The sequence below is a fragment of the Mustela erminea genome, chromosome 9, assembly GCF_009829155.1.
Source record: "Mustela erminea isolate mMusErm1 chromosome 9, mMusErm1.Pri, whole genome shotgun sequence".
Taxonomy (NCBI): domain Eukaryota; kingdom Metazoa; phylum Chordata; class Mammalia; order Carnivora; family Mustelidae; genus Mustela; species Mustela erminea.
In genome coordinates, this window is record NC_045622.1 from 109,911,090 (window position 1) to 109,937,089 (window position 26,000).

A 26,000-nucleotide genomic window follows, 5' to 3' on the forward strand; every position below is an offset into this window, starting at 1 on the left:
GTGCGTCGACGCACAGGGTCCGGCCCGGGAACTCCGCCCCGCGCGGCAGCCGGCCCTCAGTTCCCCCGGGCCCCGGCCGGGCGGCGGCCATGGCCTCGGCGGCTGTGGAGAGCTTCGTGACCAAGCACTTGGACCTGCTGGAGCTCGAGAGAGACGCGGAGGTCGAGGAGCGCAGGTACGGGGTCGGTCGGCAGTTCCCCGGCGCGGCCGGCCTCGGGCAGAGACTTTCCCCCGCCGCCCTGAGGCCCGCCCTGGGCGCTGGGGGGTTCGGCCGCCGCTGGAGCTGGGACTGTCGCCTCCCGGGCGGCCCGTCCCGTTTCGGGGCCCTTGAGAAGCCTTTTCTTTTCGGCCGGGAGCCCCTCACTCCCGACCTTTCCGTCCTGGGTCTTAACTAGCCTCAGCGCGTCCTCAGCCCTTTTTCCTCCTCCGGTGCGGGCCGGTGGGAGGGCGCGAGGCTGCGGCCGCCTGGGCCGGGGCGGGGCGGGGCGGGGGTGGGGCGGGGGTGGGGGTCCTGGGAGAGGGGTTGGGCCCGGCCGGGGGTCCTGGGCGGAGGGGTCGGGCCCGGCCGGGGGTCCTGGGAGAGGGGTCGGGCCCGGCCGGGGGTCCTGGGCGGAGGGGTCGGGCCCGGCCGGGGGTCCTGGGAGAGGGGTCGGGCCCGGCCGGGGGTCCTGGGCGGAGGGCTTGGGCCCGGCCGGGGGTCCTGGGCGGAGGGGTTGGGCCCGGGCCCGGCCGGGGGTCCTGGGCGGAGGGCTTGGGCCCGGCCGGGGGTCCTGGGCGGAGGGCTTGGGCCCGGCCGGGGGTCCTGGGCGGAGGGGTTGGGCCCAGGCCCGGCCGGGGGTCCTGGGCAGAGGGCTTGGGCCCGGCCGGGGGTCCTGGGCAGAGGGCTTGGGCCCGGCTGGGGGTCCTGGGCAGAGGGCTTGGGCCCGGGCCTGGCTGGGGGTCCTGGGCAGAGGGGTTGGGCCCAGCCAGGGGTCCTGGGCGGAGGGCTTGGGCCTGGCCAGGGGTCCTGGGAAGGGGTGGGTCAGGGGGGTGGGCCAGGGGTCCTGGGCAGGGGTGGGTCAGGGGAGTGGGCAGGGATCTGGGCCTGGTCGGGGGACCTGGGCCAGGGGGTGGGCTCGGGTGCTTGTGAGCGGGGCCTTCCCAGCCGGTGTGCTCCCGCCGTGAGCGTCGCGGGGACGGGGCAGCGCGAGCGCGCAGGCGCGGGGAAAGACCAGCCCCCTGCCCGGTGAGGCCAAGGCTGGCTTCGGGGACAGGTGGTGCCAGGCTCACAGAAAAATGGGTGCGGTGGGTGGAGGGGGAGGCTTCCCGGAGGCGGTGCAGGGACAGGGGCTGCGGGGCGAGCTCTGCTTGCTCCTGACGGTGGAGACGCATTTAGCTGAAATAGTAGCTTCGAGCGCTCACCGAGGGCCGCGCAGGCTCCTGGAACCCTCCGTGTTGTTCAGATTTTGTGCCCGAGGAGCTGTGACAGCGGGTGCTTCGGTGACTTGCCCGGGGTTGGAGGGGAGGCAGTCTGATTCTGGGCCTGGCAGCGAGTCGCTGCACTGCAGACGGGCAGGGGTTTGTGCGAGAGGCTTTGGCTCCGGAGGATCCCAGCGTTTGCGGTGGCAGCGACCTACGTAGAACCGCAGCTCCACGTGTGGCTGTGGGACCTCGCAGGGTCCGTCCCTGAGCCGCAGCCACCTCGCCTGCGAAGTGGGACTGTTCCCACCTCGCAGGTTTGCTGTGAGCGCAGGACGGGCCTCGGTCAGGCCCTCCGCGCGGTACCCAGAGCAGTGACCACCCGCGGAGAGGTCGGCCGCGCTCAGACTGCGCAGGGCCTCGTGGGCCAGTGTGTGGTGTTCCGTGCCCAGCGATGGCTCTCTGGGCGGGGGGAGGGGCGGCATTAACCTTAAAAGTAAAACAGCCAGGTGGGTTTATCCGTCCCAGCAGAGAGTTGCAGTTCGGGCTGAGGGAGCTGTGGCCCACGCTCTGGGCTAGCGTAGCCGGTGACGGAGAGGACCTTCAGTTCACGGAGAAGGAGGGCGTGGGAGGGGTCTCTTGAACGGAAGCCCGTTCCGGAAAGGCAGGAGTTCACGTGGGTGACTGTTGCTCACTGCCTGAGTTGCAGGGGTGGCTGGTTTCTTGAGGGTGTACGATGTGCATCTCTCCCTGCTGCGTGATGGAGGGTTCTGTCCTGTCAGGGTCTGTAACTGACGGGGCGGTGCTGCTCCTGCTGGTCTCCCCCTCCACTTTGGTGAGGTTTCCCTCTATTAACTTCCAAAGCGGAGCAGATAGATTTCTATTTCAGGTGGATCGCGTGGGCGCTGCTGCTTGTGACTGGTCGGGGCAAGCCCCTCGAGGTCAGCCAGTTTGGAGGCAGGAGACTCTGTCTGGTCCAGACGATGAGGGGTGTGGCTAGAAGCAGGGGTGTGGTGGTGAGGATGAGAGGCAGAGTGGATTCGTGCGGGTACAGATGGCAGGCGGTGGGGGGGGCACCGATGGGCTTAGTGACCCAGGGGAACCGGGGTGCAGAGTGCGGGTAGAGCAGGTAAAGAGACCAGCTGTACCATCAGGACAGGATGGGGAGGGGCAGGATGCCAGGGGCAGGTACGGAGCCCGTTGGGGTTTTTTTTAGAGCCTGGGCACAGATCCTTGTCTGTTTCCCTCTCCCTTTTACATTCTTCCCGGGTGGGTGGAAGTGAAAGCTGGTGGGGTGTAGATACTGAACCCTCAGTGTTGGGTGTCTTCCAGGTCTTGGCAGGAAAACATCTCCCTGAGAGAACTCCAGAGCCGAGGCGTGTGTTTGCTGAAGCTGCAGGTGTCCAGCCAGCGGACGGGGCTCTACGGGCGGCTGCTGGTCACCTTGGAGCCCAGGAGATGTGTGGCGGCCGCGGTGCTTCCCAGCAACAGCTTTACCTCAGGTCTGTGCGCCTCCGGGCCGTGCCTGGTACTCCGCGAAGCCCGCTCGCACGGGGCTAGCGGGAGAGTTAGCGCGGACAGTGAGCGCTTAGAGAAGCCCGCTCGCACGGGGCTAGCGGGAGAGTTAGCGCGGACAGTGAGCGCTTAGAGAAGTCCGCCTCGCACATGGCTTCTCGGTAGTCCCGGTCAGCGCGTCCGGGATGGCAGCCGCGAGCCGCAGGTGGTTCGGGCGCCCGGACTGCGGGCGTGAGTGCTGTGCGTGCGGTGCTCGTCGGATTTTGAAGCCCCAGTACAGAAAAATTCAGATGATCTCCAGAGTCATTTCTGATACATGTGGAAACAGTATCTGCCGTGTGTTGAGTTAAAATATGTTGTTATTAAAATCAATTCACTTGTGACTTTAAGAAAAATTTTTTTAAAAGATTTTATTTATTTGATAGAGCATGAACGGGGCAAAGGTAGAGGGAGAAGCAGGCCCCCCGCAGAGCAGGGAGCCCAACATGGCTCGATCCCAGGACCCTGAGATCATGCTGAAGGCAGATGCTTCCCTGGCTGAGCCACACAGGCGCCCCTTAAATTTTTTTTGTCGCGGCTCCTAGAAAGTGCAGAACTCCACGCGACTGCCGTCATACTTGTCTCAGACCGCCGTGGTGCCGTGTGCAGTTCTGTCTTCCCCGGCTTCCTGAGCCCAGCTCGCCCAGGGGCCGCTCGTGCCCGCCCTGCTGGGGAGGAGCAGCGGTGGCGAGGAGCTGCTGAACCCACATGAGGGGTGCCTGGTGTCGCCCTCAGACCTGGGGACAGCAGCCTTGCCACCGCTGTACTTGGCTCTAGAAAACTCTCCATCTTGTTTTGGTGGTGATGGGGGTTTCTCATTTGCTGTTCGGATTTCCCAAACTCTTGCGCAAGGTTGTAGGAGTACCGGCTGGATTCGGAGACAGAGGGGATGGAGGGGCTGCTGGTTGGAGTCCGGTCTTCCACGTTCTTGTTAAGTGAGCGAGAGCTCTTCACCGCCCCACGTCGGTAGGTGGGGCTGGGGGCGATATGGTGGCCCCTTTCCGATTTGCCGTCAGGGTCGAATGTCCATGTGGGGGACACTCTGCAGTCCGAGAGTGGACGCACGTTCAGTAGTGCATGCAGCAGCCCGCACCGTGCGCTGTGATCACAGAAACTGCTGAGTGGTTCATATACGGGAAGCCAAGGAAGCGGCATTTCTGTGGAAATCTGGTGTGTCACTGCAACTGTGGATCAGATCGAGGTGGGATGTCACCTCTTCATCCTCTGAAGAGCAGTTTGCAGGCTCGGCCTAGAAACATGGACCTCTTGCAGGGCGCTGGTGGGGAGGTCCCAGCAGGCGTGGGGTCAGTATGCTCAGCCCCATAGTGGGCCCCGCACACAGAACCAGACCCTGCCCCAGGAGCACTGCTGCCGCCTGCTGCTTGTGTAACGTTGGGAAGGAGCCCGAGAGAGGTTCAAGGTGCAGATGAAGCTCATCGCCTGGCGGAAAACAGCCTGGGCTAGGAGCGCGTCTGGTGCCTGGTTGTTCCAGGCACCCGTGGTGTTCACTTTCTGACGCAGAATAAGGGGAGTGTGGGGGGTGGAAATCTGTGAGTAGCTCTGGCTTTGTCTGAGTGGAGTCTGTTTGGGTCAGAACTGTCTTCTGTTCCAGGTGATGAAAAGCCAAGCCAGGGATGCCTGGGTGGCTCAGTCGGTGAAGCGACTGCCTTCGGCTCAGGTCATGATCTGAGAGTCCTGGGGTTGAGCCCTGCGTCGGGCTCCCTGCTCAGTGGGCAGCCTGCTTCTCCCTCTGCCAGCCACTCCTCCTGCTTGTGCTCCTTCTCTTTCTCTGACAGATAAATAAATAAAAATCTTTAAAATAATTTTTTTTAAAGCCAACCCAAATTGACTTGGGGAAGAAGGATTGCATTGGTTGCAATACTAGGAAGTTGACTTCAGGGCTCACAGGAGGTCGCTTGGACTTAGTTTCTCTCCATTTCTTGGATTTGCCCTCTTCTGGGTTGGCTTCCTTCTCGGGCGACACATGATAGCCCTTCCGGCCCCGACATGCCCTCAGGTTCCTGATCCGGCTGGACAGACGGAGGGCCTCTTCCCAGGTGCCAGCACAAGTCTCACTGCATCTCGGGCAGGTTTGGTCCCGTGCTCATCCCCAAACACTCACTGTGGCCGGGGGTGTGGGACACTGGGACTGGCTCCGGCATCGGTTGGTGCTCCTCCCTGGTGTCAGGGTCACGTGGCCGATGAGAGAATCGCCCAGCAGGCACCACGGGAAGTGGGGAGACCCGTGCTGAGTGGGCAGCACAGGACCTCCCTCCCTCCCTCCACGCGTTAGCATTCTGCTTGGAACGTTCCTCCCTAGATGTGCTTGTGGCCCCCACTTTGTTCAGGGCCCTCCTGCTTACCTGTCACCACTCAGGGGGGCCCTTGCCATACTGTTTCTAAAATGATGTCCTTGCCTCTCCCCATCGTCTCCTGGGCTTCATCTTTCCTTAAAACCTCTGGTGCGGATGTCTGTGTCCTGTTCCCAATCAGACCCATGCCTAGAGCGGTGTCTGGCACAGAGCGAGCGGCTCTTGAAGTGTTCTATTGACGGGTGTGTTTGTCTTAAATAGTTCATTGGTCTCAAGTCAGTTTTCCTGTTTAATTGAGGTATTGGTTAAAAGGCTTTTACTGTGGGCGCCTGGGTGGCTCAGTGGGTTAAAGCCTCTGCCTTTGGCTCAGGTCATGATCCCAGGGTCCTGGGATCGAGCCCAGCATTGTGCTCTCTGCTCAGCAGGGAACCTGCTTCCCTTCCTGCCTCTCTGCCTACCTGTGATCTCTCTCTGTCAAATAAATAAATAAAATCTTAAAAAAAAATTTTTTTACCGTTACTGATTTCATTTCTAAAGAAAGCAGTGGAGATGGGATATTTGAAATATGCTGGAATTTATTACATAAAATAATCCACGGCTTAAGTCTGCTCAGTGTTCGTGTAACGTGAATCTGTGTTTCTGCAGGCGATATAGTGGGTCTGTACGACGAAGGGAGTCAGCTGGCCACGGGGATCCTGACCCGGATCACGCAGAGATCGGTCACGGTGGCCTTTGACGAGTCCCATGACTTCCAGCTGAACTTGGACAGGGAGCAGACCTACAGGCTGTTAAAACTGGCCAATGATGTCACTTACAAGCGACTGAAAAAGTAAGGGGGTGTGTGTGACTGGGAATCCCATGTTCCTTTTCCTCAAGCATCGCTCACCCTGACCGCGTGTCCTGCTGGACACAAGAGAGCTGTTGGGCTGAGTGTGGAGTCACTGGGGGCCGCTCATGCGAGACGGCGGCTGTGGTGGCCGTGCTGGGCAAGGGGCTTGGGCAGGGAATCTATGTCTGGTTTTCACCAAAGCTCCTAATTCTAGTTTTCTCCCTTGGCAGGGCTCTGATCACACTAAAGAAGTACCATTCTGGCCCCGCGTGCTCACTCATAGACGTTCTCTTTGGTGGCTCCGCCCCCAGTGCTGCCAGTGAGATCCGTAAGAACCTCTGTGTTTTCTTTTCTGCTCAGAGTCACTGTGGAAGCTCTGAGAACAGCAGGGCCTCGGGTGTCAGAGCGAGAGTTGGAGGACACACGGTTAGATGGCGTCTTTGTGTCTTCTGTACACCTGAGTGACTCGTGTGGACTAGACTCTCATACTCCGTGCAGAGATGCAGCTCGTTCTGTTGACTTTACAACATCCTCTCGAACGAATGTATGTTCTTTTAGGATGTAAGGATGTTCTAGCTCAGTGGTCTGTGGAAATAGGATGGCTGAGCACAGTCTGTGCTTAATAGTGTTTTTGTGTTTGTTTGAGAAGTTCAGATTCTAAAGGCATTTGATTGTTTCTCGGCGTCCTTCAAATTGAAGGTTGTTCCTTTCTGATGAGAAGATTACTGTGATAGGTGTTAATTATAGAGTATTTGGAAATGAAGACCTGTGTTAACGAGGGAAACAGAAGCCTTGCGAACCTGCCATCTGGAGTTAACCTCCCTGTGTTTGTGTCTAGTCTACTCTTTTCCACGTGGAACACCAGGTCTTTCTCATACAGACACGTGCACACACGTGCTTGCACGCACCCCTTCCTTGTAGGTGCGCTTTCTCCCAGTCCTCTGTGGTCTTGAAGAACTCCAGTTTTGAGGGGAGCATGTTGTCTCAAGCGGCTGCCATGACTTGTCAATCCTCTACATTCTGATTTTGCCACCTTGCCAGCATGCCCTCAGTGAAGCCTTCGGTCTCTCCTGCTGCCTGGGGGGATGGGGGTCATCCTGGGCCCACGTGATGTCGTGCCTGTGCCAACCACGCAGGGTCGTGTTGGCTTTAAACACAGGGCTGCTGGGTGGCCCCTGTCTGGGTTCTGAAGGCATGACGTTTCAGTGTTTTATTCTGTCAAATATTTATCGAGAGGCTGCTGTGCAGTGGAAGCTGAATTAGAAATTTATATACTGTGTTTTAGGGAGCACGGTACGTTGTGGTTAGGCGGGCGTTTAAGGAAAAGGGAAGCAGTGCGGAGTGGGACATGCTGGGACTTTGGGTCAGGTCTGCTGTTGCTTTTCAGCTTTGTGTCTGTCTGGCCAGTCTGGACGAGGGCGCTGTGCCCGGGAGTTCTCACTCATGGGTCCGGTGTCTCCACGTACAGGGGCCCTGCAACTCTGGACACGCAGTAGCTACTCTCAGAGCATCCAGCACGGGAGGCAGATGACTGGTCATTGTGGAAGATTCAGCGGAGAAACAGGATTCCAAAATTTGCTCCTAATTCTTTTTTGTCATTTTATGGGCACTTAAAAAGGGGCAACGTGGTAGAAATAAATAACTTATTTTAATTTTTGTTGATTTTTTATTTTCTTTTTAGTTTTGAGAGAGTGAGCTGGAGTGGGCGTACGTGGAGGGGAGGGGCAGAGAGGAGAGAGCATCCTAAGCCGGCCCCCTGCTGAGCACGGAGCCTCACGTGGGGCTCATCTGTCTGGTGACCTTTAGATCATGACCTGAAGCGAAATCACGAGTCCGATGCTTAAATGAGCCACCCAGGAGCCCCTGGGAGAAACAGGTTCCAAGAAACATTTACTTGAGGAAAATCTTGTTATCGTGGAGCCTGAGTTGGTAAACTTTTCAAATAAAGGGATGGATTGTACATATTTTCGGCTTTGTGGGCGCTGTGGCAGCCAGAGACCGCGGGCCAGTGAACGGGCGTGGCTGGGCCCCCGAAAACTGCACTCACGGAAGTAGGCGGCCGGCTGCATTGGGCCTGTGGTCCGTGGTCTGCCACTTCCTCTCCTGGTGGGAGACCCGGCAGGTTGCTCCTGTGTCGCCTGGCTGGCTCCGGGGAGGTTCCGAGTCCCGCGGGCGGCTCTTCCTTCCACCGGCTCCGTCTGCCGGGAGCAGTCGCCAGCCGCGCCAAGCCAGAGCCTAACACTGTCCCACTGTCCTCTCCCGCAGAGCCGCTGCCGTTCTGCAACCCGTGCCTGGATGCCTCCCAGAAGGAAGCCGTCTCCTTCGCGCTGTCCCAGAAAGAGCTTGCCATCATCCACGGGCCTCCTGGCACTGGGAAGACCACCACCGTGGTCGAGATCATTCTTCAGGCTGTGAGGCAGGGCTTAAAGGTGGGCCCCGTGAACACGCTTGAGCTCCTGTGAACACGCGTGAGCTCCTGTGCCCGGCTCGCGGGTGCACGGCTGTGTCCCAGCCTGGTCAGGACCGCGCTTGCCTGTGTGCTGTGCGCCGCTGTCTGACCTTCCGAGGCGAGTGTTGTGTGTCACTGTTCACTTACGTTTTTTTGGCTGGGAAAGGGTCTTTTTTCCTCCCGCGTCATCGTGAGTCATCATGGATTCTGAGCACGTGCGAAACTTTTAGAAAATCTTTCTTGTTTGTAGGTGTCAGATCATGGTAAGAATTAGAATAATGTCAACATTGTACTGGGTGTTTTTTATGAAGCAGTTCCCCTTCTGAGTGCTGTCCGGTAATCCTCACAGAAACCCTGGGTGCTGGGGACGGCCGGTGCCCCCCATTTCCGGAGGACACAGAGCTCAGGGCACACGCCCCAGTCCCGAGCCACAGGTGGCAAGGCTAGGGTGTGCGCTCAGGGCGACGCTCTCCAGGGCCCGGCTCCAAGCCCCACGCTCCTCTGCAGGCAGAAGTGCTGCTGCTTCGGGGCGAAGGGGGGTCTGGCGCTGGGTCCTGGAGCTGGCCAGTAGTTTCCTACGAGTGAGTGACTTGGTGGAGGCACTGGAAAACTTGAGGGAGTGACGACTCACCGGTAGGAAGCAGGTCTGGAGGTGTGATTGGATGGCCTCTGTGTGCACAGGCAGACAGAACACGCCCCTGTTCCCGCTCAGGCCCTGGGTGGGGGTCGGGGGTCAGCCGCAGCGGCCCGCTTCTGAGGCTCGTGTGGGCAGGGCCGCCCCTCCCCGCCGCCCCTGCCGGCTGTCACCTGCTCCTCACAGTGGCACTTGAGGCTTTTCTCTCCTGATTGAAACCACTGCAGAAAATAGTTTTAGGAGCAGGACTGAGCCCACCAGAAGGATGTTCCCTCTTTCCACTTTGTCAGATGATGAGGTGATTCCACTGGTGGTGCGCTGGTCACCAGACCCAGTCACCTCAGGGCCTGCTTTCACCTTCGAGGCCTTTCTTCCCTGGTCGCAGATGATTTAAGCTTCTGGTGCTTCGGTGACTAGTTCTGCAGACCCACGTTCCAGTTCCTGTAGAGTCTGCGGCGGTCCGAGTCCTCTAGGCTGCGCCCACCCTTCCCGCCAGCCCTGTGTTTGCGTTCTGACCACTTGTGCACACTCCGGCCTTCTCTCTGCCTTCAAGACTGTCTCTCTGTTTTCTCGCGAGCTTAAGTGGTTCAGTGGAGCTGTGCTCCTGCAGGTTCTGTGCTGTGCTCCCTCCAACGTCGCCGTGGACAACCTGGTGGAGCGCCTGGCCCGCAGCAAGCAGAGGATCGTGCGCCTCGGGCACCCTGCCCGCCTGCTGGACTCCATTCAGCAGCATTCCCTCGACGCGGTGTTAGCGCGGAGTGACAGCGCCCAGATTGTCGCAGACATCAGGAAGGACATCGATCAGGCCTTCGTACGTGCCTCCTCCCTGCCACCGCTCTGCGTGGGTTCTGACCCGCAGACTTTTCTAGGAGTCACTTCTGTCTGTGTTCCTTTTGCTTTTTTTGGTCTCTGTCAGTTCTATTAAGGATTTCAGATGTCAGGGAGGCTCAGTCCATTAAGTGTCTGGCTCTTGATCAGCTCAGGTTTTGGTCTCAGGGTCATGGGTTCAAGCCTCGTGTTGGGGTTCACACTGGGCCTGGAGTCTACTTCAAAAAAAAAAAAAAAAAGAATTTCAGACTTCAGGACTGCTCATTAAAAAAAAGCTTCCTCCCAGTTTTATTAAGAAATAAAGGACTGGCCGCTTTTGATAGAAACTTATACTCAGCATGTAATAGGGACTCGACTGTTTTCTGAGTAGTTTCGTGAGCAGGTGAGGGTCGTCTTCAGGAAGACGTCTCTCTAAGCATCCCTGGGTCTGGTCATGGCTGGGTAACATCAGCAAGAAAAACCCCAGCAGCCTGAAAGTGAAAATTCAAAAACTCATCTTCCCAATTTTTGGTCCATTTTACACCTCCCTGTGGGACAGACGCAGCAGTGACAGGTTCCTTGGAGACATGTTTTATCTTGCAGTCCAGTACTCGGGAGCTCGCTGGTTCTCTGAGTCTCACGTCCCCTCCGCATGCTCGCCGTCAGCTGGTCTCACGGCCTCACGGTGGTGCCGGAGTGGTGGGGTGGTGCTTCAGATGCCCCTGTTGGCCCAGCAGAGGTGGGGACAGATGAGGCGTGTCACGCGAGGGTCGAGGGGTTAGCGGTACGCACAGATGGTGTTGCCTCTGCCACAGTGTGGAGGACTCTGCCTCTTGTCCCCGTCGACCTGGGTCTTCTCCGGGAGGGAGGCGCAGGAAGACGCTTCCGGCCGACCCGGCCACACCCCGTCCTCCACAGCGGAAATCACACGTAGGAAGGGTGTCTTATTTAGCATTACAGAAAGTCGAGGCTTAGGTAAGCATTTTATAGGCTGAAGATTTGTTGTTCTCTTGGCAAGTGTGGAATCCCCGCTGAAGGGTGGCCTCACTGGGAAGCGCCAGATCTGGACGGCAGGGGCCCTTCTTGCGCAGAGCCTGTGTGGGGCCTGTGCTCGGGAACATGGGTCCCGGTTCCTGGTTTCATCTGAGTTAAGCTCAAAACGCCGTGTGGGTCGAGGGCCCGGACTCCACCCTCTGCCTGTCCCTGTGCAGGTGACACTGGCTGGAGGGCCACATGGGGTGTCAGGCACTTGCTCACCTGTGTGGGTCTGTTGCTCCTTTAAGACAGGTTTTGGACATTTTAGTGCCTTTCGAGAAACTTATGAAGTGCGCCAGCTGGTCATGAACGCAATCGCTTCATGAGCGTGAAAGAGCGAAGTAGGTGCAGAGTCGGTGCACATACGTGTGTGTTCTTGGTTTTCCTTCGCAGGCGAAGAACAGGCAGACCCAGGAGAAGAGAGAGAAGAGCGGCGTTTGGGGTGAAATCAAGCTGTTGAGGAAGGAGCTGAAGGAGAGGGAGGAGGCTGCGATGCTGGAGAGCCTCAGGTCGGCCGCGGTGGTGCTGGCGACAAACACAGGTGAGGGGGCCGGGGCCGGCCGGCTCTGACCCCCAGGGGCTGCGACGCGCCCTCCTGCTTCCTGGGGCAGGCTGGAGTGGTGTAGAGTTGTCCGGAGAGCGTGGGTAGGGTCCGCCGGGGAGTTGTCCTGGTAAGGAAGTTTTGGTAGTGATACAGGAACAGGTGTCTTCTTGAGCGAGCTGCTGTCTTCGAGGAATTTGTTCGTAATCTCACTGATCGAATGCGTAGGTCTGGAGCTGTCCGTGTCATCTCCTAGTGGTAAGAACATCTGTGTGGTCTGTAACTGGTTTGGAAATCGGGGCCCCTCCTCCCCGGGGCTTGCTGTGCTCCTTGTTGAGTGACTTTGCAGCGCTGACTCTGAAAGGCCTGTGTCGTCCCACAAAGCCACGGAAGCCGCCGGCTTGGGCAGGAAGGACTGTGCTGAGTCCCTCCTCCAGAAGCAGCCCGTCTGCTGGTCTTGGCCAGGGGGCTCAGTGTACGTGTTGGGGTGTACTTTTTACAGCCCTTAGGCCTCACTTTCTGTTGGTGCAGAGCCAGGGGTGGGCCCGCTGGGAGCATTGGGGGCCTCCTCATGTCTTGCATGTGCACACGCGTAGCCCGATCCGTGTGTGTTTGTGTTTGTGTTTGTGTGTGTCCCTCCAGGTTCCCCAGGGACAGGCTGGAGCTTTTCTTGCTCCCCGACTCTTCCTTGGGAGCTTTCTGGTTACCTCTTGCTCTCTCCAGCTGTTCCACGTTGCCTCAGAGAGGGATGGTTTTGGGCAACTGCCGGGAGGAAGGGCTGTCTGCATCAGGGCAGCTCCAAGTTGGGGGAGATAAAGACAGTCCTGGTAGTGGGATCGCCCGGGGCGCTGGCAGACGGCCCCAGCTGTGGCGTTTCTCAGGGAATGGGACTTTAAGGGAGTTCATGCGGCTTTTCCCCATGATCACTGGCCCTTGGCTTCAAGGCTCCCACAGAAGTCGGGACACGGGCAAGGCTTTTCCCATAGGAACACTGCAGAGCTCGCTGTTCTGGCCCAGACTGAGCCACGGCTTTTTTTTTTTTTTTTTAAGATTTTAATTATTTGAGAGTGAGAGAGCTCAGAGAGAGGGAGAAGCAGACTCCCTTGCTGAGTGGAGAGCCTGATGTGGGACTCAGTCCCAGGCCCCTGAGACCATGACCTGAGCCGAAGGCAGAGGCTTAACGGACTCAGCTACTCAGGCGCCCCGAGAGCCGCGTCTTCTGAAACAAACACTGCGTGGGTTGCTCCCAGCCGCTAGCTTCTCTGTAGAGTTCTGAGCAGATGGATTCCGGCAGTGCTGCCAGTGTTCTCGTTTCAGTGCAGGGAGAGGGTTTCCAGAGGTCCTTCTCCACTGGACCACATCCTTAAATATGGCGCTTCCTGGCAACCACAGTGCAGCCTTCCCCCTGCCAACTCAGCAAGGTCCCCTTGTGGCTCTTAAGTCCTCCCGTCCTGTTGGGAGGGGAGCTCGACCGGGTCTCTTGCACGTGCTGCTCTTTGCACCGTGAAGTCGTGTCCGTACGCTGAACCCACCAAGCCTCTTCCAGCGGCTTCTCCAGCTACCCCTGCAAACCCTGTCCTGTGGGGTTCATCAAGACACGCGTCTGAGTCTCAGAGTCGTTGAAACCGCCCAGCTTGCGGCAGGCACCTTGTGTCCTTTGTGTTAGTGTCTGTGTGCCGTGTTAGGATTTGGTCATCGTCACGGGCCTGTGCAGTTCAGGTGGTGCCCGCGTTTGTAGATGAGGAGCAGGCCCAGGCGGGCGGCCTGCCTGGGCCCCTGCTGGTTATGAGGCTTGCGTGGGGTCCGGGTCTTGCTCGCACGTGAGCTCTTGCCAGGGTAGGGCTGTTCCAAGGAGGAGCTGGGGCTGTTGTCAAGTACACGGTGGCGGGGGCGGGGGTCTGTGTGTCCTCCCTTCCCCGCCGGACTGATGCTTGGTTCATTGTTCTGTGTGTCCAATAGGACATCTTACGGGGGAATTAATGAAGGTTTAGATTTAGAAAATGGTATAAAAATAACACTAGAAATCAGATGCCCTTCCAAGGCTTTGGTCCCAGCCACAAGGGGTGATGGATTCTGATGCTTGGAATGTTGGGGTGGCCCTTCCTGGGGGTGCACTGCCCCACACTGAAACACAGGTGGGCTGGAACAGATGTTCTTAATGTTCTTCTCAGATGTTTATTCCAAGACACACACCTCTTACACACTCTGAATGCCAGACTGGGCTCTGAACCAGCCAGCCTGTGGTGTCTCTTTCTGTGAGGTCGCGGCAGTGGGACGCAGCCAGCACCTTCGGTGAAGGCTCACACTTCCGGTTTCCCCAGGTGCCTCTTCCGACGGCCCTCTGAAGCTGCTGCCCGACGGCCACTTCGATGTGGTGGTCATCGACGAGTGCGCACAGGCCCTGGAAGCCAGCTGCTGGATCCCGCTGCTGAAGGCCAGGAAGTGCGTCCTGGCCGGCGATCACAAGCAGCTGCCCCCCACCACCATCTCTCACAAGTAAGGGCCCTGCTCACGGAGCCCTTGTCTGCCCTGCCCGCCACCCCTTTGGTGCAGCCAGGGGTGTGGTGACCAAGAAGCCCTGACATGCCCTCCCTGGGGGTCTCCTGCTCATTGTACTGTGCGTGCCGCTGTAGGTGTCAGTGGGACAGGCTGCGTGTGCCCGAGCTCGGGGTTCGTAGTCACCATGTGCGTCTCCGTAGTCGTGGCTCCTGGTACCGTGCCCAGTCCGGGCCAGTTGGATGGAGTTTCCCTGGCACGGCCAGCCGGTCGATGTGCCCATTCCCGCCGGGTGGGGTCTGAGGGATGGTTCTGTGGGCCGGCCAACTGGCCTCTGGGTCGGTCCGCCCCTGGCCTGGCGTGGAGTCTTCGAGTCCTGTCGGCACATCCTGTGACCTAGGCCACAAGGAGCGATTCCGTAGGCTCCAGTCCCATGTGCCGTAGACGCAGTGGCAGTCCCTGGCGTGAGTGAGCTCAGCCGCCCCCAACCCCCTCCTCACCTCGTTCCCGCCGCTCCCCTCACCCACTGCTCTGGCCACACTGGTCTCTGCCCTTGCTCTCTCCGTCCGGACGGCTCCTTCCCGGACACGGGGTGGCTGTGCGCTCCTCCGTTCCGTAGTCTCTCAGGTGAGCCCCCCGGGGCGCCCCGTGACCACCCTGTCTCAGCGCCTCTCAGTGTTCCTGAGCACTCCTGGCTCCCTCGCGGTGGTGCGAGTCGGTGTGCGGGTTCCTGGCCGTCCCAGCCAGGATGTAAGTCACAGAGCAGGGACACCCCCTCCTGTGCTGGCGGGATGCGTGCCGGCCAGTCCGCTGTGGTTGGGACTGGCAGCCGCCTCGCTTACGTCTTTGGCGCAACTTGGGTCCAGTAGGCGTCCGTGTGGGAAGAGGGTGACCACGAGGTCATACGAGCCCACGGAGTGAGCCCCTGAAGCACGGGGAGCTTTCGCGCGGGTTTAGCCTCCCCGGCTCGGAGGGAGCTGGTGCGCCTTCGTGGAGGAGAGACGCTCCTGGCTCTGCAGCCCCCTGGCGGGGTGGCCTTGGGCTGGTCCCTCGAGCTCTCTGTGTCTCGCTCCCCTCCTGGGGCAGTGGGGAGCACGACAGGAACTACCTCCTGAGGTTTTGTGGGGCTCGGGTGAGTCAGTGGCGGGGAGCGTTCCCGGGAAGCACGGAGGGAGCGCCGGCACCACGAGCTCAGCCTGCTGCGGGGCTGCTGAGGCCGGCGCGTGCTGCCCTTTTAGAGTGCATCCGTCACAGCTGCTGTTGCTGCCGGATCACCAGCGTAAGCCAGGTGGATTGTCTCCGGCTCTGGACTTCGGAAGTCCAAACTCTGCGTCCGTGGGTCACGGGATGGTGGCAGGAAGCTCCAGGGGAGGGTTCATTTTGGTCGCGTCTTCTGCCCTGAGCCTGACCCTCCTGCCTTTCTCTTAGAAGGCGCCCATGATTCCACTAGGCCCAGCTTCACATCAGGTCGCATGGTCGCAGGTCCTGGCGTGAGGCCACGGGCATCGCTGGGGTGACCACACCCTTAATTTTCAGTCCTAACGTGGCGGGGGTTGGGTTCTGAGGCTCTAGCACTGCCTTCCTCCCTGGCCTTTGGTTTCAGGCTGGACGCGGGCACTCAGGCCTCTCTCCCCGGTTGCTGTCTTGGCGCAGGGCCGCGCTGGCGGGGCTGTCACGGAGCCTGATGGAGCGGCTGGCGGATGAGCTCGGCGCGCAGGTGGTGCGGACGCTCACGGTGCAGTACCGCATGCACCAGGCCATCATGCGCTGGGCCTCGGACGCCCTCTACAGCGGGCGGCTCACCGCCCACCCTGCCGTGGCGGGGCACCTCCTGCAGTGAGTGGTCTGGTTCTGCCCACCCGGCCTGACTTGTTTCCCCCAGGGCCCCGTGAACTGCGTTCAGGAGAGATTTTATTTTATTTTTTATTTTTTTTTATTTTTAAAGATTTTATTTATTTATTTGACAGAGAATGATCACAAGTAGGCAGAGAGGCAGGCAGAGAGAGAGAGAGGAGGAAGCAGACTCCCTGCCGAGCAGAGAGCCCGATGTGGGGCTCGATCCCAGGACCCTGAGATCATGACCTGAGCCGAAGGCAGCGGCTTAACCCACTGAGCCACCCAGGCGCCCCAGGAGAGATTTTAGAGTCAAAGTTACCTCTGAGGCTGATCTTCAGGAGGGGAGAGGGGCCTTGCCCTGGAGAGGTGGCGTGGGGTGCTCGGTCTCTGACGCCGTTCGCGCCCCCTGTGTTCCCTTCCCGGCAGCCTCGTTCTGCCGTGGGAAGAGCCCGGGCCCGGGGGTTGACGGGAGACGCGAGTTCTGTGGTCAGGACCTCGGTCCCGCTTCATCGTGCTGGCCTCACACGCTCAGTCTCCCGCTGTGCGCAGGGACCTCCCAGGAGTGGCTGCCACAGAGGAGACGAGTGTCCCCCTGCTGCTCGTGGACACGGCTGGCTGTGGGCTTTTTGAGCTGGAAGAGGATGACGACCAGTCTAAGGGGAACCCTGGTGAGCTTGCTCGGACGGGGCCAGCTTTCTGGCTGACGCGGACCCTGGGCTCCTCTTTGTAGAAACCCCCGTGTCTGCAGCTGCCGACCTCAGAGGAGCTGAGCAGGGCGGGAGGAAAGGGGCAGTGGGAGCCCGTCCCCAATGAGCTGGGGGGTTCGAGGCAGACAGGAGCCCTCGCAGTGCCCTTCTCGGCTGGCAGCATTAGTTCGGGGGAGCAGTAGGCCTGGGAGCTCTGCCTGCTCAGGCTTGGGCAAGATCCTTGCTCACCCTAGTACCAGCCTGCCGGGTTGCATGCTCCGTGTTGCTGGGTAAACTGAGGCTCAGCTACATGGCCTGCATCTTCGTAGGCCGGACCTGCGACCCTGCGGCTCAGGGCGTTACCCCAAGCGTAATGTAAGATCTGGCAAAGTGGGGGGCAGGCTGAAGGAACGCGCACGGGTGACGGGACAGCATGGGGTGACCTGGGCCAACAGCCTGCTTGCTGCCCCCCAGGTGAAGTGCGCCTCGTCAGTCTGCACATCCAGGCCCTGGTGGACGCTGGTGTCCAAGCAAGTGACATTGCTGTCATCACGCCGTACAACCTCCAGGTGCGAGGGGGGCTGCTTTGTCTGTGTGTCAGGGGCGCAGTCACCCCCAAGTGCCCAATGACGGGTCATGTAGCATCTGTGGCTATAAACTCCAGGTAGAATCAACTGCCTCATGACTGCCTCTGGGGCTCATGTGACATCGGCGAGCATCTCTGTCCGCCCACCACCCTTGTTCTTGCTCTGCCCCTCCCCCCTTCCCTGGTTGGCTTTGTTTTCTGGCCACCTCTCCGGTGGCCCTGGCTGCCTCGGGCATCCTTACAGGGTGGCCCTGGACCACCAGTCCCTCCACGGCATCTCACACAGGCTCTCAGCTTAGAATCTTATGAGTCTGGCTCCAGCCCCTGCCCCTGAGCTGGTTGCTGTGGCCAGAGCAGGATCCTTGCCCTCTCCGGGTCAGTGGAAGCACCTGCCAGCTCCTTTCTTTCCAGGGTTTCTCACGTTTTCTCTCTCCATGCCTGTGTGCTTGATGCAGCCGCAGCAAAATACTGTGAGGTCTGTGGCTCGGTCGCCACCCTTCCTGCGTCACAGGCACCACCCACTGGGGCATCTGAGGCCCGTGGCTCTGCGGGGTCAATGTCGTGCTGGGGTGTGGGGCCCCATCTGACCTGTCCGTGTGCTGCTGTGTGAGTTCGCTGAGCTGTGAGACAGCAGCGGGGACCGCGCTGCAGTGGACACAGAGTGGACACTCTGCTGAGTGTCGAGGCTGCCCCGGCCTGAGCCGAGCTGAGAATGTGGCTTCCTTGTGTTCCAGGTGGACCTGCTCAGGCAGAGCCTTGCCCATAGGTACCCCGAGCTTGAAATTAAGTCTGTCGATGGTTTCCAAGGCCGAGAGAAGGAGGCTGTGGTCTTGTCCTTCGTCAGATCCAATAGGAAAGGTATGTGGGGCTCAGTAGATTCCCTTTGGGTGGCACAGAGGGCGGACTGGGGTTCTGCTGGGGACTGTGCTGGGCCCCAGTGAGAGAGCAGGCAGGGAGTGGGGGGCAGTGGGGCCCCATCCGGAGCCCGCTGGGGGCCAGAGCCGCAGGAGGTGGGCGTGGTCCCTGGGGTGCTGCAGGAGTGGGGCCTGGTGTCCCCGGCAGAGGGAGCAGAGCATGAGGTCAAGCTGCGTGGGAGTGCGGGTGCGCTCTCAGGGACCGCCTGGACGCCCTGCCTGGGACAGGGAGACCCTTGCAACACAGAGCTCGGTTTTTGGCCTTAGGGCGCCATTAGCCTCAGGGCCCGGCTTCTGTGCCACTGCAGTTTGGGGCTCTTCTGTTCGGTGTTGCACCCAGAAACGGCTTATCTGGGCTTCGTAAGGCACCGTCGGCAGAGAGCCGAGGACAGCGGAGTGGGGGGCGGCTGGGGAGCTAAGGTCCTGGAGCACCGCTCATGCTGTCCCTGCTGCTGGCTGCAGTCACCCCCCAGCTGGGCTGAGGGAGGAGCTCGTACTTGGAGACAAACAGTGGTTTGGTACCCGCCACGCCCAGACCACGTGCGGTGGGAGCCAGACTTGGGGAGCCCTGGGAGGGCAGCAGGACCCCTGGGCAGGCTGCCAGGTGGGGGCGGGCGGGTGCTCGGTGCGGGGGTGGGTGTTGGGTGATCCCCTCGGTGACCTGTGCTGCTCGGGTGCAAGAGTCCATTTCCCGTTCCTTAGTCTTGGGTCCACTCTGCCACTCACCCTGGCTTGCTCCTAGGCGACGTGGGCTTCCTCGCTGAGGACCGGCGGATCAACGTTGCGGTCACCCGCGCTCGGCGCCATGTGGCAGTCGTGTGCGATTCTTGCACGGTCAGCAACCACACCTTCCTGAAGACCCTGCTGGGGCACTTCACGGAGCACGGGGAAGTGCGCACGGCCTTTGAGTATCTTGATGACATCGTCCCTGAAAACTACTCCCACGAGAGTTCCCAGGGCCACAGCCAAGCTGGGGCGAAGCCCCACGGCTCCGCGGTGTCAGCCAGGAAGCCTCGTGGAGGCCGGCCGCAGGACGGGACCCGGGAGACCAGAGCAGCCGCGGGGCTGGAGCGGAAGAGGACGGGTGGGAAACCCTCGGGCCCTGAGGTCCCTTCTCAGCCCAGCCTCAATGGAGGCAGCCCAGAGGGCGCAGCGACCAGAGACCCCGCGGAGCACTTCCGGGCCAAGATCGCCGAGTTTGTGGCGAGCGAGAAAACTGAGCTGGAGTTTCCTGCTTCCCTGAACTCCCACGACAGGATGTGGGTCCACCAGATAGCTGAGGAGCACGGGCTGAGGCACGACAGCTCTGGGGAAGGGAAGAAGAGGTTCATCACCGTGAGCAAGAGAGCCCCGCCGGCCCCGCCCACCCTGCCAGCCCCGCCTCCTCCTGGCAACCACACCCCTGTGGATGCGCCCGGCCCCGCCCAGACGGAGCCCCCTGCTGGGGGGCAGAGCAGCCCGGACACCCTGAATCTGAAGGCCCTGCACCTGGAAAGGCTGCAGAGAGCGAAGAGCAAGCAGGAGCGGCCCGCCATGGACGGGGCCACCACGGACAGGGCCGCCACGGACGGGGCCACCACGGACAGGGCTGCCACGGACGGGGCTGCTACGGACAGGGTCGCCAGGGATGGGCAGCAGGCCTCGCGCTCTGGGCCGCGCACGTTACCAGAGAAGAAGAAGAAGAAGAAAGAAGCAAAAGGTAAGTGGGTTCACCTGGTGGGGGTGGTGCCAGCTTGGCGTCCCCTTCACTGTGGTGTTTCCCCACTTGAAGCCCGCTGTGACCCTCGGGGAGGTTTGGGACTTCCCCTGGGTGCTAAGGCCCTGATTGTGCATCTTGTTACTTGTTTTTAACTGGTTTGTGAGCTTTCTGGGGGCAGTGATTGCTTACGGTGACCGTCGCGTCCCCAGATCCTCAGGCAGGGCCTGGCCTCCTCGTTAATCAAGAAAACATCTAAACACGAGGTCGCTCCTCGTGATGGGAACCACACCAGGGAGCCGACAGCGTGTTCGGGTGAATCCTGGCGTGCTCACGGGTCACAGCATGAGGGGACCTCAGTGTTCCTGACCAAGTACACAGAAATGCAGGAGGGCCCCGGGGTGCTACACTGCTGGGGAAGAGCCTGGAGGAGGAGACAAGGACGGTGGACAGGACCTCTCAGGCAGGCAGAATCCGTGCTGGGTGACGGCTTTGTTCTGCCAGACCCGATCGGGCTCTCGCACGGCCCGCTGGCCTGCGTCCCGGCCCTGCGTGCACTGTGGCGGCTGCGCACTGACGTGTCCCCTGGGGCCCTGCTCCGCCGCCCCCGTGCCTCATTGTGATCATGCATCCACGGGCGCTGAGCTTGGAAGACTTGGGTTTTCTGAAGCCTCTGGGTAACCTTGTACCCCAGCTGTTCCTCTCCGAGCACGCCCGTGGAGCCGCTTGTGTCGTCTTTTTTCCGTTGAGTTCCTCTGAGCAAAGCTGTACACACCTGACTCTTGGTCTTGGAAAGCAGCCTCGGGCCTGAGGCTGTAGCCGATCCATCCTGTGCACAGAGGAAAGAAATGTGAAGTGCTTTTCTTTTCTTTCTTTTTTTTTTTTTTTTTAAAGATTTTGTTTATTTGACAGACACAGGGAGAGAGGGAACACAAGCAGGGGGAGTGAGAAAGGGAGAAGCAGACTCCCCGCTGAGCAGGGAGCATGTTGTGGGCCTTGATCCCAGGACCCTGGGACCCTGACATGAGCCGAAGGCAGACGCTTAAGGACTGAGCCACCGAGGCGCCCGTTAAAGTGCTTTTCTAAGCCGCACTGAGAAGATGGTTTGTGCCGTGAAGGGCAGGTGCGGGGGCACCGTGATGGGGTCCTGGTCTGTGCTCCGCAACGTGTATGGCGCGCTCACTGGAGGACAGTATCCTGGGGAGACTTCGCCCCGTTTAGGCGATGGCAGCTCCACTTAGGTTTGTAGTTTCTTCAGGCCGCCACCTTCAGAATTCACCTTGCCCCTCAGGCTCAGAACGTGACCCTGTCCAGTTGGTCCCCAGGCTCTGCTGAGGTCGTCACAGCTGAGAAGCAGAGGCCGGTCTGAGCAGGCCCCTAGAGCCGTGGCGGTGGCCCCCCGGGAAGGCTGCCGCTGAACGCATCGAGGGCTGCCTGCTGCTCGGGACGGTCGGGGGAGTGACAGGCGCTCGGTCCCGTGGGAGAAGCGGTCGGAACACTGAGGTGTCATTCTGAACACTCTGTGCCTGGTCCCTGCGTCTTCTCTGTTCCCTGAAAACGCCGGCGAGCAGTGGGCACCTCGTCAGCCCTTCTCCAAGCTTCCTGCTGCTGCTCCTGGGCCTCAGCATGTCTGTCTCGCCCCTGCCCTCTGCTGCGTGGCTGCTCGGCACGTGTGGGGGTAGAGCCAGGCTCCTCAGCCCGTCTGGGGGAAGGGCCGGGGACTGTGGCAGAGTTGTGCCTGTATGGAGGGACCGGCGTGGCCACGGCCGGCTGAGGTGCCAGGGGATCTGAGGTCCCCGTTTCCCCTGGGTCCCCTCCGCGGCCGACCGTCCTGACCTGCGTATCAGCCGAGTGTGAGGAATTCACTCAGGGAAGCGTCTCGTCTGTGCTGTGCCCCCGTCACTGGCAACGGTCTCCTGGCGGATGCCGTCCTGGTGTTCCCCGGCTGTCCGCGCCTGTGTGTTCGGGTCGTGCACGCCTGTTTCACAGAGCTACACTTACACGCGGTCTCAGGTTCGTTTTCCACTTGTGAGCATTTTCTATTCTTCAAAAGGTTTCTGTGTACTTGGTCAGAAACGCCGAGGTCGCCTACCGCGGGGACCCGCGAGTACGCCGGAGTCATCAGAACACGCTTTCGGCTCCCTGGTGCGGTTCCCATCGTGAGGAGCGTCCTCGTGCTTAGAAGTTTTCTTGATTAAAGCGAATGGGCTTTTCGGGGGCACGTGCCATGCCAGCCCCTTCTAGGAAGTCCTCGTGCTGCCCACACCTCCTGGCAGGGCCGGTTATTAGGCCGCTGAAGGACGGTCGCTCTTGGCTGGACGGACACCAGGCTTGACTGAGGGCCATTGGCCTGATCACTGTGAACCGAGAGTGGGAGCTGCTCGCGGCAGCTCGGGGCAGCCGTGGGCCCGACGTCCACCTTCTTCCCCGTTTGAGTGACCCTTTTCTTCTCTAGGAAGCACGGCCATAGATTTGCCCGGCAAGGAGGACTTCGAGGCCCTGGTCGCGGCTGCCATCAAGGCTGATAACACCTGTGGCCTTGCTAAGTGCACAGCCAGCGTGGCAACCCTGGGCCAGCTCTGTCTGCACTGCGGCCGCCGGTTCTGCCTCAGCCACCACCTGCCCGAGGTACGGCCGCGGGGCGGGCGGGGGCGGCTGTGTCTCCGGGGCTCTGGGCAGACGTGCTCCACGCACAGATGGGAGCTGGGGCTGAGCGCTGCGTTTTTCTGAATGGGTGTAGACCTGTGCTTTGTTTTGAATGCATCAGGGTATGAGAAAGTAAAATGCCACACTTGCCAAATTGTGAGAAAATTGGTGGGAATTCTGGACAGAGAGGACTTTGTTCCAGTGTCTTTGGGGTCCGTCAGTGGGTTAGGCTAGGGGAGGTAGGGGTCTGGCTTTGGGTCTGAAGTGGGCTGGCTGCCCGGCTGCTTTTTCATTCATTTCTTGAGCTTGTTTGGATGGGAATGTCTGCCGGGCCTGGGGAGCTGGGGGCCAGAGCAGGCTTCATCTCTGCCCCGAGGACTGAGGACCTGTAGGCACCTGGTGTGAGACCACATCTGGTGCCACGTGCCGACCGTGGTGAGGGAGCATCTGGGGCCAAGCTGGCAGCCGGGGCGGGGGCTGGGCTGGGGAGGACGCGTGTGAAGGCCCCAGAGAGGGGGTGCCCTTGTCCAGCTGGGAGCAGAGCGAGGCAGGGTGATGGAGTGCAGGCCGAGAACCCTCTGCCCCGAGTAGCTGAGCCCTGGTTCTGGAAGCTGTGGGCTTTCTGGAGCGCCCGCCGTGTTGCCGGAGCGCGCTGGCTGCAGCACCGGGGAGGCTCAGGGCGAGGCTGGGATGTCCTGGGGTGGGTGGTGGAGAGCGTGGGGCGGTGGGCGTGGGCCCTGAATGGGTTGTGGGTCAGGATAGCACAGGAAGGAGGACCCAGAGGGGCCATTGGGTTTCTGCTTCGGGCCGATGGGAGGTGGCAGTGGGGCTCTTAGAGGCTGGTGAGGGGTCGGTGTGGGGAGGGCACGTGGCACCTGTCCTGGCACTGTCCCAGATGAGCGCGTGGGGGTCCGGGTGGTGTCCCACTCTGGGTCAGGGGGTGCGGCTGCCTACCCACAGGGAGCTCTGCTGCCTCGGAACCTAGACGGGGCGTCCCCCTGGGGCAGGGCCTCCTCCCCCTCCTCCTCCCCTTTCCGTCCACGCGCACGCCCGCGCACCCTCTCTTCTCCTCACGCATGCGCACGTGCGCACGGTCTGTGTTTGTTCCTGTTGACAAAGCATGAGGCGTTTTAGGATCTGTTTATCTAGAACGTTTAGAGATCATCAGGTGTGAGGTTTGGGCAACCAGCTCGCGTTCCTGGCACAGCCTGTGCGGGTCTCTGTGCAGGGCGGTGAGAGGCGGCAGCCCCGGGCGGCTCCCGCTCCCGACCCGAGAGCACGCCCTCCCCGTGCGGCTGGTGGCAGTGTCGAGGAGGGCACTGGCACCGTGTCCGTCTGACGGGAGCTGGCTGCGGGCAGGGCCACAGGTGCCCCTGCTCTGAGATGTTCTGTGGGCTGAGGCTGTGCAGAACTGGCGCAGGGCTGGGTGGCAGGGACCGGGCCGCAAGCACCAGCTGTCACCTGCTTCTTCTGGGACGTGGGCGAGGGAACTCTGCCTCAGCCTGGGGCCGCTCTCCCCACACGTTCCCTGGGTGCCGTGTCTCAGTCTTTGCCCCGTGACTGGGATGCGGTGAGGAGCGGGGACACTGCGTGTGGGGTCCTGGGCCGCGTGGAGGGCATGGCGCCACACGACTGTCTCTGGGGGAGCCGTGGTAGGCAGCCTGCGGGCCCAGGGCTGCCCAGGAGGGGCGGGGTGGGGACACCCCGTGAGTGAATGACGGAGGGGGACAGGTGCTGCGTGGGTGGCGGGCCACAGGGGTCTTCGCTGTCAGGCACTGGGCTGGGGACGCCGACAAGCGAGGTCCAAACTGGGTCCCACCCGGCAGTTCCCAAGGGAACTCCCTCGGTGTGTGCAGCGGGGAAGTGCGGGCTTTCTGGAAGGCCCCGTGACCTGCGTGCTGGCTGTCACGCCTGGTGCTGGAGGTGCTCGGAGGGTTCCCCCTGTCTCCCTTCTCCTTTCGAAAGGAGGAGCTACGTGAGAGTTTCCCGGAAACAGGGGCCCTTCGTGGGGTCAGGCACGTTCCGGGGCTCCCGCCCCAGGCCTGGTGCTGGGGACAGACTAAAGAGTGCAGCCTTTGGCCGGGAGGGGACGGCGGTTGCACTTGGGCTGGAGCTCATGGAAGGGCAGCGTGGCTGCAGGGTCACGCCGACAGCGCATTGGTGTTTTGTTGCGACACCGCTGCCGGTGGCCCTGTGCGCGCGTCACCCCCCCGTCGGGAGCTTGAGGGGATCTGGCCATGCGTCCGCCTGTGCTCAGAGGATGGTTCGGGCTGAGCTGAGGGCAGGGGTGGAGGGTGCTTCCTCATACCCCCCACCCCGGGCAGCCTGATGGGGAGGGGCCCGGCTGCAGGAAGAGGAGGGAGCCCCTCCGAGACCTCGTGCTGGGACTTAACGGGCCCCGGACTCTGCGATGGGCGGCGTTGCAGGGCCTTTGTTCCCATTAGGCTCCGCGCTGACTGCTGTGTCCCCCCGCAGATCCATGGCTGTGGGGAGAGGGCTCGTGCCCACGCCCGGCAGAGGATCAGCCGGGAGGGAATCCTCTACGCCGGCAGTGGAACCAAGGACAGGTCCCTGGACCCCGCCAAGAGGGCCCAGCTGCAGAGGAGGCTGGACAAGAAGCTGGATGAACTGAGCGGCCAGAGGAAGAGTAAGCGGCAGGAGAAAGAAAAGTGACGGGCAGGCTCTTTGCGTGCAGCTCCAGAGCTGCTGTCTTTGGAAAACCTCTGCGAGGGTAAGCAGGGCTGCTTTCTGCTTCCCTGTAGCTGCTCCGTGACAGTGTGCAACCTGACCCACCTGCCTGTACCGGAGCCAGGTGGGGCGCGGTGTCTGGGAGCAAGGGTGGGGTTCTAGACTCTGGAGATGAGCTCTTCCCCCTGACAGCTCTCGGAGGAAGGTGCCCAGGGCATGTGGTCATTGCCGCGTGGCCCTCTCTGGAATTGGTGTGGGTTGGCCCGTCTGTGCCCCTGTCCCCCTTCTCTTGCCTGGAGCATTTCCCAGTGTCCTCCTAGTTAGAACAGAAATCCCACCATCTGAACCTTGGGGTGCTGCCATGAGAGTCCCCCTGCCCTGGACTGATACCCCCTCAATCTTCGTATGAGGAAATTCCCACCATCCGGGGCTGGCCAGCTTTCAGGCCGCCGGAAGGAGGGAGCGCACCTGAAAAGTCAGATCACGTGTCTGAGAACGCGGGCACCTCTCCCATGCGTCCGCATGTAGCTGCCTTCGCGGAGGCCCGCTTCGTCTGCGTCCTGTTCCCTGCCGGCTGTGGCGCCCTGTCCTGGTTGTGCAGCGCAGCGGACACAGCTCAGACCGCTCCTGCTCCTGCGAGGCCTGGAGGCCACTGAGGCATGTGGCCCGGGTGAGCCCTCCGCGGGCGGCGGTCGCGGGAAGGAGCGTCCGCAGAGCAGCGGTGCGGCCGACACGAGGCAGGAGCCCTCCCATGCGTGCTCCCCAGCGTTCTCCGCCAGCTGCTCCAGGGAGGACGGCCTCAGACGGATGTGATGTCTTCGTCTCAGAGTTTTATTTGTTTAAGTGGGACATAAATTATTTAAGAGTAAAATAAAGATCTACACGCACCGCCT

At 60.9% G+C, this 26,000-nt stretch overlaps 1 protein-coding gene across 3 annotated transcripts; it reads left to right on the top strand.

The window, feature by feature from the left end:
- The first annotated feature begins 8 nt into the window (after nucleotides 1-8).
- IGHMBP2 (immunoglobulin mu DNA binding protein 2) lies at nucleotides 9-26,000 on the top strand. 3 transcript variants are annotated; one of them, XM_032357848.1, is made up of 15 exons: nucleotides 9-175; nucleotides 2,731-2,900; nucleotides 5,910-6,093; nucleotides 6,324-6,421; nucleotides 8,359-8,522; nucleotides 9,787-10,017; nucleotides 11,412-11,559; nucleotides 13,881-14,055; nucleotides 15,709-15,891; nucleotides 16,441-16,559; nucleotides 17,052-17,146; nucleotides 17,898-18,021; nucleotides 18,820-19,780; nucleotides 22,233-22,401; nucleotides 24,895-26,000. In XM_032357848.1, the coding sequence occupies exons 1-15, from the start codon at nucleotides 90-92 to the stop codon at nucleotides 25,090-25,092; spliced, it is 3,105 nt and encodes a 1,034-aa protein (XP_032213739.1). In that variant the 5' UTR covers nucleotides 9-89; the 3' UTR covers nucleotides 25,093-26,000. The 3 variants fall into 3 exon arrangements, with proteins under 3 accessions (XP_032213739.1, XP_032213740.1, XP_032213741.1); XM_032357849.1 differs by having other exon boundaries at nucleotides 9,787-9,987; XM_032357850.1 differs by lacking the exon at nucleotides 9,787-10,017.

Excerpts from the sequence above, each read along its gene's own strand:
- IGHMBP2 (XM_032357848.1), top strand. The coding sequence starts at position 90 with ATGGCCTCGGCGGCTGTGGAGAGCTTCGTGACCAAGCACTTGGACCTG. Across the intron at positions 18,022-18,819 it reads CGTCAGATCCAATAGGAAAG|GCGACGTGGGCTTCCTCGCT; the intron begins GTATGTGGGGCT and ends GCTTGCTCCTAG. Across the intron at positions 22,402-24,894 it reads TCAGCCACCACCTGCCCGAG|ATCCATGGCTGTGGGGAGAG; the intron begins GTACGGCCGCGG and ends GTCCCCCCGCAG.